General features: G+C 40.4%; 1 protein-coding gene across 7 annotated transcripts in view; it reads left to right on the top strand.

Annotated features, from left to right (window-relative positions):
* LOC135208794 (ATP-dependent RNA helicase DDX3X-like) overlaps positions 1–12389 on the top strand; it is a 73188-nt gene that overhangs the window by 43632 nt on the left and 17167 nt on the right. For 6 of the 7 annotated variants that reach the window (XR_010313218.1, XR_010313219.1, XM_064241321.1 and 3 more), the window contains 3 exons: positions 1488–1644; positions 2080–2242; positions 11120–11158. Coding sequence is in view for 5 of the 7 variants with exons in the window: in XM_064241321.1 (XP_064097391.1) it covers positions 1488–1644; positions 2080–2242; positions 11120–11158 (359 nt within the window). In the remaining 2 variants the exon portion in view is untranslated. The remainder of the gene's footprint in view (positions 1–1487; positions 1645–2079; positions 2243–11119; positions 11159–12389) is intronic. The other variant, XM_064241324.1, reaches the window with a different exon arrangement.

The raw sequence follows: 12389 nt of genomic DNA on the forward strand, positions 1-12389 counted from the left end.
TCTAATCTAAAACTCTTACAGTATCGTAATATTCAATCATTTGTCTTCATTTTGAAACAAATTGGAAGTGTCTAGAACAATATTTAGATTTACGGTGAATTTTTGAAAAAACCTTTTTTTACGTCCGCTCGTTACGAATTCGTACATCATTTTGTGATAATATTTTTCCTGTGTTGCTTTTATTGTTTTACTATGTATTATATATCAAAATGATTGCCATTTAGTGTACAATACAACGAAAAAAAAGTAACTTGTTAGCTTTGACCATTTTTTGCACAGCGTGATTTGAATACAATTATGTATGAATTTTTTTTTCGCTACCATATATCGCATTATTTACATATGATGATGATATTATTTTTCATTTCTGATGGTTGCATACTAAACTTCAGACAATGACAAAAAAAGGAGCCAAAAATGAAGTCTTATTCTTCAAAACTAAGCGCACTGTGATTTTTAAAAAAAATTATTTTTTCCGCTTCCGCGCTCACTCCAAACCGGCCCTGGCATACGGGAGAGGTTTTGATTTTTAGGGCTTCGGCGTAAGAGGGTTAACAAAATATGACCTTGTCTCGTGTAAGTAAAGTATCTAGATATTCGTTTATGCAAACTAGAGGCAAGAAAATTTGCTCAGAATTGAGTTAAATAAGCCAAAATAAACTGTTTGGTCAGCTGATTTCTAAACCAAAACATTGACTGCGTTATGTTAGTATTTTATAATACAATAATATGAGAATACATACAATATTATAGGATGCAGTGAAGTAATGTATAACTTTTTAAAAAGATTCATGGAAAAGGCAAGTATTTGATACGTTTTTATTTTGTAATTGTATATAGCCATCAGCAGCCTGACATCGCTCAATTATACCGATGTCAGACAATCCGATTCTCGTAGTATACTTTATACATATACGGCATGATTATTAATGTCGGCTAATTCTTTAGGTTCAATTCATACTGGCTTATGATAATTCAGTACAGAGGAAAATTTAATAACTTTAATAAGAGTTAGCATAGTGTAATGAATGATAAGACAAATGAAATTGAGCTTCTTTGCTGAGTTTGCCTATTCCCTGGTATTGGGCAGGGTACTGACCTACACCGAAACAAAAGAACCTCCACCGCAAATTTTAAATGTTAGCTACTGGTACTTAGAATTCTATTCTTATCTATGTAATTACTTGGTAAGTATGAATAAAACATTATTTTATTATTATAAAAATATTTTACAAAATAGTAATTTTTTAGATAAAAGATGTATAACTTGGTAAAATATAGAATTGTGTTGTAAAAGAGGCTCCCACAGCTTCTTGTGAAAGGTAGGGAAAATTTTTTTAGAAATTTTGTTCTTACACCAATTGCATTTGTATATCTTTCCTTTGATTTCCCCCCCCCCCATAAATTGGTCAACCTCAATTTTGATGGCCATGGGTGCTGCATATTGATTTTTTATCCTGGTTCTTAAGGGTTAATTCATTTTACAGGTTCTTGGTACTGGATGAGGCTGACCGTATGCTGGACATGGGTTTTGAGCCTCAGATCCGGCGTATTGTGGAAGAGGATAACATGCCTCCAACTGGTCGACGTCAGACCCTTATGTTTTCTGCCACTTTCCCAAAGGAAATTCAGCGACTAGCACAGGTTGGTAGCTTTGATTTTAAGATAAACATAAAATACCTAACATGTAAGAAAAAGTATACATGCGGTCCCCGGGTTACCACGTGGGTTCCGTTCTTGAGACGCGTCGTAAGCCGGAACATCGTCAAAAGTCCTAAGAAAACCTTACTTTTAATGCTTTGGGTGCATTGAAAACTATGTAAACTGCATTCTTATGGCATTTTTCATCCAAAAAACCTTCAAATATTGATTATTTTGCATTATTGGTGTCATATTTCATCTCCCAGATGAGCGTTGTAGGGTCGTAACCCTGGAACATGCGTCGTAACCATGGAAATAACTTCTATTGGCAAGCGTTGTAACCTCGGAACGTCGTAAGCCGACACCGTCATAACCTGGGGACTGCCTGTATAGTGTTTAAGTAGGAATTGTTTTTCATGAAAAATTTTTCAATTTCAGGACTTCCTGGACAACTACATTTTCTTAGCTGTTGGCCGTGTTGGGTCTACATCAGAGAACATTACACAGAAGATTGTTTGGGTAGCCGAGGATGATAAGCGATCTTTCCTCCTGGATATTCTGAATGCGGCTGGATTAGATCGACTCAGCAATGCCAACAAGGGTGCATATTAGTCATTCACATTTTTTGTTGCTTACCAGATGAACTGCTTGAGTTTTTCCATCTTGAACAAACTTGAAACATTTGCTATTTTATGCTTTTTCAGTGTTAAATTCTTTTCCTTGTCTGTATAGCATTGTAGATATAGTGGTGGTTGTGTTAGTGTGCATGGTTATTATGTGATAGAGGAAAATGAGGTAAAAAAGGAAGTAGTATTTCATCAAGATTTGGTACTGCCTAGTGTTACCCTTACCCAAAATACTAGTCAGTATGGAAGGTTTTTCAGTCCCTTTTTATCCTTTGCTGTCAGACTACTTAGTTGTGATTTTGTCTTGTTCCAATTTTGACCTCTTTAATTCAAGGAGAAATCCTTCTGCTAGTCTTCCGAGTTGCAGTGTTGTATCAGTTTGGTTACTCGGCACACAAAATTATCCTTATTCTTTAGATGGTATTTTGTGATTGTTGACTGTCTTTTTCCAGTATACTGGTTAGGTGTTATATTTGATCAGTTGTCTCTTAAAGTATCCCATCAAGATGCACTGCTTATGTGTGTGTGTGTGTGTATGGCATATTAAAAGAATTTTATTTGTGACATAAGTCCTGGGTTTGGATTATTTTTCGTATAAAAGTAAACTTTTAATTGAAAAAAGGAAAGTTTTTGAACTAATAAGATAGAGAACAGGAAAATAATGGTAGCAACACTCACTTCATTGTTGATTTTCTCCTGTGGAAAGTGGCTGCATAATAATATGCCTTTTGGTTCAAATTGTACAGGCACTAATATACTTGAAAGGACATTGCAAGGACCAGGGGAAAGCATTGCAAGATTTTGTGCAGAACTGAAATGACAGATGGAAATGGGTAATAGATTTGAGAAGGGATATATATTTTAATACCTAGAGCTTCCAAAATTGGAGATAGGAACATAAACTTTTATGTTTTGGGAAAGTTAGATCTAGGTCTATTTAAATGGGGTCTGGTTTTTCTCCCGAGCCGGGTTTGGTAGTAAGAAATTTAAATGTAAAGGTGACAGATGTCCCTTTATTTTTTCTCCATTAAACATTTGTGAAGATTTGAAGAGCATCCCCAGTGAGTGGATCACAGAAGTTGTTCCACTCGTCAGAAAGTTGTCAAATCTCCTAGCATTGTTTGACTCCTTTAATCTACTGCAAAGTTAACTGTTGAATTAGTGGTGTAGATAGTAATTTATTTATTTTGTTAGAGAATTATTTTTTCTTCAAGACCCAAAATCAATTGGAAACTTCAAGACACAATATCAATTGGAAATGATATTGATAAGGGAAGAGCATAGTTGGTTTGAAAGTGCTAGGTTTAATTAACGAAGGCGGTGCGTGAACAAGTGTTTGTAAAACTTCTGTAATTAGTGGCATACTGTACATTATGGGTTTAGAGAAAGTAATTGCTAGAATGGATTGAGAGGCAATGTTGAGGTTTAGAGGATGTTTTACATAGAAAGTAAATTATTGAATCTGATTAAGTCATAAAAAAGGAGAGGAAGTACGGTAGAATTTGTAGACTGGTCAGTGAATGGACTGGCGTAAAGGTAGGACCAAGGCAATAGTGATTTTCCTCATTCTTTATATCTAAGGATGGAACAGTGCTGCAGGAAGTCAGAGAAGGGAAATTGATCCTATTTGCAATGGTTTGGGCTAAGAAAATTAGCAATCCGTGGGTGGATGACTGCTGATGCAACTAGCATTTGCAAGAAGAGAAAACAAGTAAATTTAAATGAGTAAGGTTATGAGTGGAATTGTAAACAGTGTGCAATTTGTATGTGGGGATGGCAGAAGAATGAAAGATGTTTTGTCAGGGTGTTTGGGAATGAATATAAATGCAATGCATGTGTAGTATGAGAGAAAAGAGAGAAGGCAAAGCAAGTTAGCAGTGTATATGGAAAAGATTGGGAAGAGACTTGATTATCTGTGAAAGCCAAGTTGGAAGTAGAATTGAATTGGATTTTTTGTGCAAGTAAAAAAAAAAAAAAAAAAAAGTTAGGGCTCTTGAGGTGCATTTTGCATTTTGTAGATAGAAATAATTAAAAGGCTGAGGAGTGTAAAGATTTATAAAAGTGTTAAGGTTCAGTATAGTTGCAAAGTTGGATCATTGTGTTTTTAGGGTGGTCTAGAGCTCTGTTTGGTCTGATTCCAGCATGCCATGATCATGGTGTTTTGAGATACTTTGATCATTCTCAGAAAGAAAGGGCAAATGATAGGTAGGTCCAAAGTGTATGATTTGGACGTGTTGGAATGTAGGAAGAGGGAGAAACTTAAAAAGCATAAGATGATGTGGGAGATGTATTGAAAAGGAGAGCTGTAAAATCCAGGGAAGTTAGAGATAAGATTGAGGTGAGTAATAGTGTTAGGGGATATTTGACAATGTATGAAGCAGCTAATACTGAAGCTTGGTGTGTGGTCCTCCTTTCCCCCTCCTTTCAACAAAACAGATAAATTCAGAGTGAATATTTTAATCAGACCTTTTTTATTTATTTATTTATTTATTTTTTAGAACATTTTATGGTCATCAGTTTAACCCATAATGAACGGATAGCTTCTCAGGAGTATAACCCTAAATGAACGGAAAGCTTCTCAGGAGTAGTAATAACAGGTTTGGGGTGGTGGACAGATTGATCCTGTAGAGAAGCAAAATTAGTTTATGAAAAATACAAATTGGTTAAAAATTTGTCATATTGCAAAGCAATATTACAAGAATATCACAAGAAACGTGTGCAAATAAAAAAAAAAGATACTGAATCTTCATTTTCTGGAACTTTATGTAGATATTTTTAACAAATACGCTAAGATTATGATACTGATTTTATTTCTTATGTTTTATATCGTTTGAGCTGTGCTTATAATTTTACAAAATAGAATAAAATAAAAACATTTAAGTTGGTAAAATTTATGATTCATGTAAAAGAGACCCCACAATGGGTTGTAAATAGCCATTTCCAACTTATCATGGAAGGTAGGAAAATTTTTTTTCTTTTACTTTATACTTGTTCATACGTGAACAAACCCTCGGTCTTAACAATAGGATAATTTCTAGCGCCTAGCTGGATCCAGTAAAAAAGTAGATGAAAGCAAGGAATCTTGTGGTATCTGGCAACGCATACGTAGATCGGGTGAAAAGTGGTCAAACGCCGAACATCTACGCGAGTCTTTTCTTTACCGCCTTTGGACGAGAGTGGGTTTTTTCCTCTCTTGGCCTTTTCCCGGTTTTTGCCCGTTTTGTTCCTTTTGTGTGTTTGCCTAATATTATGGCTTCTTCTGCTCCTTCTCGACGTCAGCGTTGGTGCCCCAGAATTCCTGGATTTCCTTGTTCTCGTTTCTTGGCTTCGTCACCGACGGACCCTCACATCACTTGCAGTAGGTGCCGTTCCAATTTTTGTACGGTTACAAATCCTTTGGAGCAGTGGCGGAAGTTTTATGGTAAGAGGGAACGTCGGAGAGTCTCCACTCTTCCTTCTTGGGAGGGCTTTACTCCTATTCCCGATGTTTCGTCTTCCGCAGTAGTCAACCCCCATAGTAGCGTTGCCCATGTTTCTCCTTCCCTTTCTTCCATTGATTCGTCGATGGAAGTATCGGGAGGTTGCCAGGGTATTATTTGTAATGTAGCCCCCTCTTCTTCTGGAGTTTTTTCGGTTCCCGAGAAGGGTGAGGTTTTCTCATCATTCTCTTCTCTTCCAGAGTCGGAGGCGTCCAAAATGGCGGCAATTTGGAAGACGCTTGGGCTAGGGGGGGTACCCCGTCCCTAGGGGGTTTGCTAGCACATTTTGATGAGGCACGCACCCCCCTCCCCAGTCCAGCCAGGCCTAGTCTCCATGTGAGGGAGCAGTCAGCCATCTTGTATTGCTCCGCTGGCTGCCACCGCCTTGTCTCGGAGTGATGCTGCGGCGTCAGCTTCATTGTTGTCATCACGGGGCCCATCTTTGTGTATTCCTCCACCCGTGGCGTCTCTTTCCCCCTCGCTCAGAGGGGAGGTCGTGACATCACCGCCACTTGTGATGTCACTCTCATCGATGACGTATCTTCCAGTCGCCTCGAGCCGCCTCTCTTAGACGTGACGTCATCTCTGCCGTCCAGTTCGAAACATCTCCCTTCCTTGTCTTCTGAGCCTTCTCTGGCACATCAGTCCGAGCTCATATGCCAGGAGGTGCTTCAGAGGCTGGACTCTGTTTTAGATGTGAAGTTGGCTGCCTTATCGGTTGGGAGGACTGGTAGGAAACGCGTTGCTTCATTCCCGCCTTCCGAGAAGAGTGCGCATAAGAAGCTGTTGCTGTCTTCCTCTCCCTCTTCCCCCTCTACGCCTCGTGGGCATGTTAGGCATTCGAAGGTTAAGGACCTTGCCCTTCCTTCGCCACCGAGGGAGGAACAGCACGGACGTGTTCCCTAGTGTGCTGTGGTTTCGGGCAGTGTTAGTGATGTGTGTTCTGCAGGGGTGCTTTGCCGCCGAACCTTGTACGTGCAACCACCCCACCCCCCCACCCCGTCCTTGCACATTGCGAGCGTGTGGCAACCTCCCCTGTCCGTGCACGTGATGGTTGTGCCCCTTCTTCTCCCAGGCCTATTCGTCGCCGTAAAGACCTGAAGGCGCCTGTCAAGAGGTCGAAGGAAGTGAGCACGGAGGTGGTGTAGCCGGAGTGTTTGCCTGCTTCCAAGTCTTCCACTATAAGGGATTCTCCATCAATCTCGAGTGCTCGAGTTTCCTCCCCCCTACCCCATCTCACGTACGTACGGCCGCCACGCCCGTGTCCGTTCATGGCCGTCTGGAGTCACCTGTTGAGGTAAGTGATGTGCCTAATGTTTCAGTGGGTCCGTCTCGGAGGCTGACGCTTGGACCCAGCCCTGATAGGCTAGTAGAGATTTCAGACTGTTTGCCTACTAACCCTTCTGTGAATTTTGGTGAAAAAAAACGTGTAAAGAGGCGCTACACATCCTTCTCGTCGTCGGTCACCGGTGCCAGAGCAGGATGAAGGGGACACGCAGGAATTTCTGTCTTCCTTTTCGGAGGTTGTTGATCTTATTCGTGGGTTCAACAATTAGGAAAGTAGGACTCAGGACGGTCGTCCTACACTCCTTGCTTGGAAGCCTTGGTGGGCGCTGCTCAGGACCCCAAATCGTCTCTCCAGCTGCCGTTGTCAGGGCACGTTCAGTTGGTCTTGCAGAATGTTAACGCCTCTGTTTCTGACCGGGACAGTTCACTTCACTCTAGAGGCTATACCAAACTCCTAACCCCACCTCTCACAAGACATAGGAAGTACTATGCTTCGAGCTCTGCATTTTTGTTGTCACGCCACCTTAACCCAGACGTCATTTGCCTGAAGCCGGGTTTGACTTTGGAACGGGAGGTCAGTGGCTCCGTCCTTATCTCCGCAAGACGCCTTAGCCTTGGAATCTACGGCAGCCTCCATGTTGCAGACGGTTTCTTGGCTGGACCTCTTGTCTGTGGTGATTGCCAGGATAGCTTCTGACAGGTCCCTTGATGGGTTGGTGAGTGCTGCCTCGCTTGCCAGTCTTTTGCAATCCGGGGGCCAAGGTGTTTTCTTATTTGGCTCACCTCAGTGCCAATTTATGGGCTAATCTTCTTCTGGTTAGGAGGGACGCGGCTTTGTCTAGGATGGAGAGGTCGCTCGACACCGAGTCTTTGCTGGCCTTGAGTAACGGTGACCTGTTAGAATTGCAATTTTTGTTTCCACGGACCGGACTCGACAATGCAATAGACCGACGTCGGGCTAACACCAAGGACCGTCTGGTGCACCAGGCGGTGTCTAAATCAGAGCCCCGCCCTCGGAGACGTTTGGCGCCCCCCCTCCTCCCCCAGTCCAGCAGCAATCGAGGAGATTGTCCCCTGGTAGGCCATCGAGGACCTCGAGTTTGGCAGGGCCTTCCCGTTCGTCACAGCCCAAGTCTCAGGATCACAGGATCAATGCCCCTTTCACTCTTTCCTTTAAACCAAGAAGAGGCCCTATGAGCAGAGGTCAAGGGGGCCGCCGGTACGTTGGGAGCCTCTCCCTCTCCTGCGCCAAGTGGTGGGGGGGTTGCCTGGCTGGCCACTGGGCCAAGTTGGCAGTGTTATGGGTCGGAGAAGTGAGTGGTGGATGTCTTTCGGGTGGGATACCGGTTGCCATTCGACTTCTGTCGGACAAGCCGCAGCTCAGGAAGACGTATCCACCAGATTTTCTGAAGTTCTTTGCTCTTGAGGAGGAGGTGCAGAAGATGCTGGACAAGGTCGGATAGTGGAAGTAGTGCGTCCGTCCCCGGGGTTTTACAGTCACATCATCTTGGTGCCCAAGGCATCGGGAGGATGGAGGCCTGTGATCGACTTTTGCACCTTGAATTGCTTCATCAGAAAGACATGTTTCAAGATGGAGAGACCCCACGGTCGGTGTTGGCAGCCGTGAGGGAAGGCGACTTCATGCTGTCGATAGACTTGAAGGACGCATACTTCCAAATCCCTGTTCATCCCACGTCCAGGAAGTTCCTTCGCTTCTCTCTGGCGGGCAAGATCTTCGAGTTCAAAGTCTTGTGCTTCGGGTTGACCACAGCCCCTCAAGTGTTCACAAGGGTCTTCTCTCTCTTATTAAGTTGGGCCCATGCTCAGGGGATCCGTTTGCTGAGGTACCTCGGAGTTTGGTTAGTCTTGGCAGTTTCCAGGGATAAGCTGCTACAAGACAGGGATCGTCTTCAGTTCTACCTGGACCTGGCCATTTTAGTCAACCAGGAAAAGTCGAACCTCGTACCCACTCAAAGGATTCTCTACCTGGGCATGGTCATCGATACGACAATGGCGAGAGTTTTCCCGTCGGATCAGAGGTTAGAGAAGTTGCGGGCTGTGGCATGCAACTTCCTCTCAAAGTCGCATCAGTCAGCTCATTAGTGGCAGGTTCTTCTGGGAGTGCTATCTTCCCTTCAGGCGGTTTAAGGAATTGACACGTCATTTGCTGGACTGGTCTGATACTGGTGAGTGAGGTAATCATACTGGTAGTGTGGTCGTGCAGTATTCAATATCTTACCCACTATTTAGTAGCATAGGCTCCGCTCCTGGGCAAGGAGAAGTCGGGAGTACTACAAACCCTAGTGCCCTGGTTTGTATTTTGGACACAGTTTTTCTTTGGTTCCCTATACAGTGGTTATCCCATATATCATTGTATGTCTCTCAGGTTCTGAGTGGTTAGATTTTAGTGTATCTAGCTTCTCAACGGGCTTCAGTCTCTCTAAGAACTATTTCTTTTGAGAGCTGGACTGGCAGGTAGGCCCCCAGCCAGTCTAGGATGTCTTATACCTCCCTCCAAGTATGAGTCTATCCTATTGTTAAGACCTAGGGTTTGTTCGCGTATGAACAAATGACAAATTTTCTAAGACAATTTGTATTTTTCATAGCTATAAACCTGAGGTCTTAACGTTATACTGCCCGCCTCTAACCGCCCCTCTCTTTAAGTCATCCTGAGTTGGGAAAGACTGGCATAGATGTTCGGCGTTTGACCACTCTTCACTTGATCTACTCATGCGTTGTCAGATACCACAAGATTCCTTGCTTTCATCTACTTTTTTACCGGATCCAGCAAGGCGCTAGAAATTATCCTATTGTTAAGACCTCAGGTTTGTAGCTATGAAAAATACAAATTGTCTTAAAAATTTATCATATTTGCATATCTTCCTCTTCATTGATGGGTTTTGTTTTTTGTAAATAGGCCAACCTCAAAGTTTATCCAGCCTGAGGAGCTGCATATTGATTTTTTTATCCGTCCACTAAGGGTTAATGTTAGGAGAGTAATTTATGAAGTGTGAAGTAAATTTTATGAAGTCGTGTAGCACCATGTTCAGCTGTTATGTGGTTTACTTTTAGTAATTTAGTAATCTTATGAAATGCACATAAAGATAGGTTTCTTCATGCTTCAGGTTCCTCTCATGATGATCATCTCTAAGATTATAAGAATTGAATGTTCAGTCATTATCCATATGCATAAATTCATTTTGTTGATGGAAACTCATTAATTTCTTGTGCTGGTTCCTTGGCATTATGCTTGTGTGGTATACAGGTAAGATGCTGAACTAAGCATTGGCTATCAGTTACATTACATGCAGGATTATCAATTAAGTAGTACATTTATTGCCATTATTCATTGCTTAGGGTTAAGTAATAGTGTTTTATGCCATTTTGATCAGTAAAGCACCTAGGATTAAGTATTACAGTGTTTTTTGCCATTTTGATCAGTAAATTGGGTGCCTTTTATTTTAATGCTTCTCAGCTTATGTAACCAGTGTGTTAAAAGGACTTTTGATTGACAACAGTGGTAGTGTTCCACCAAAGGAATTAAGTTGTTGAATGGAAGAAGTTTTGTCAGCATTGGCAGTGTCCTTACTAAGAAATTGTTTTTTTTTTTAATTGAAGAGTAGGTTAATACAGTTTATTTTGGCTAATGATTGCTCCTAGAAAAGCATACAGGTAATCTGTCTAGGAATGTTAGGGTTGGGGTAGTGTGTGATACATCTACTCTTATGATGGAATGGGGTAGAACAGTGTCAACTATATCGATTAAATTTTTGTCTGGTACATAAAGGTTAGTCATACGTGTATAAAACTGGTTGAAGATTTTATAGATATCAAAAGCTTGAGTTTCACTTTTTTTTTTTTTTTTTTTTTTTTTTTTTTTTTTTTTAAATTACTAATATGATATGTGGTTTAATGTGTGCAATTGTTTGTGGGATGTTAATTGCCGAGTTTTGAAACTAAGTTCATCTTGTAAGTTAACAAGCATTGTTTGTTATATCCCTGTGCATAACCCAAATTATGTCTGTAGTATGTTATGCCTTTTAACTTATCTAGTAGATTTACTTGTAAACAAAGATTTTTTTGCAGATAATAAATTGGCCATCGTTGCACTCCCTCCACAAGAAGGTAATATTTTCACAGTAGCTTGTATTGTATCTGCTTCTCACCATAAAACTATCAGCAGTAGGACTAGTGATTGTATCATTATTTTAAGATACTATTTTAAATTGCCATACCATTCTACTCATGCATGTAAAATCAAGTGATTAAATCTAATCGTACTTGTCACTTGAACTGTTTTCATCATCATTGTTGTCCTCATCTTTTCTATTGTCATGATAGACTTGGCTGTATACACTGCTGCTTCATCAGAAATCATTGATCATGTGGAGTAGAATGCGGTATTGGCCATCATAGATTATGCTTGGAACTTTTCAAAAGAAATTTCCTGAAGTATACTATTCAAGGCAACTGGATTGGCACCTTAAATGAATCACTGATCACTAAATAGTAGTTTATATATTTTATTCATGTGTACAGAGGAAGGGCAGTGGCAATATCAAATATTTTGATTATGGAGATTTCAAGTACTGTATAGTTCAGAAGTACAGTAAGACTGTCAGAGTATTTTATAATTTCATTTGATTTAAAATGGTGTGTGAGCCTTTGAAATCTAATCACTTCATCATTGTCATCTTGGGTAGCATAGCTGAACTGTTCTCCATGCATGAATGTATTAGGTAATCTAGCTAGATATCATTTTGCAGGTAAAGTAATTATTCTTGGACTTGACACCTATTTTTAATGAAAACTAAGGGATTTCTCTGTTTTATACTTGGTGACAAGTAATATTTTTTTTATTGAAGGAATGGTAATGTTATGAGTAGGGAAATTCATCAGTAAAGACATTTAAGTCTAATGTTAAACTGTAAAACAAAAGGAGTTTTGTTTTATTATTGGAGATATTGAAATGTTAAGAATAGTGAAGTGAATTAATCATCAGCCAAGATAATTATGCCCCTAATGTTAAAAAAAAAGGAAATGTTTGCTAACCATTCTTTTAGGCTTTCATAATTAAAATTGGGACTACTTTATTTTAATCTTTCATTGCTTCAGCATGGTATCATGTACTGTCACTGTATTATGTACACACATTTTATTTTTGTGCAGTTCATTCCATTTGAGTAAGATCATTCAGTGCCATCCAAGATATTAAAGTAAAAGTTTCTACTTTATCAACCTTATTACTAGCTTATTTTGCATGGGTAGCTATGTCCCTTAGGAAAATACACAACTTTTAAACAACTTTAAGTATGGCTGATTTGTCTTTCAGTTCTGTTAAATACATTTTTGTAGA

The sequence above is a fragment of the Macrobrachium nipponense genome, chromosome 35 (assembly GCF_015104395.2).
Source record: "Macrobrachium nipponense isolate FS-2020 chromosome 35, ASM1510439v2, whole genome shotgun sequence".
NCBI classification, from domain to species: domain Eukaryota; kingdom Metazoa; phylum Arthropoda; class Malacostraca; order Decapoda; family Palaemonidae; genus Macrobrachium; species Macrobrachium nipponense.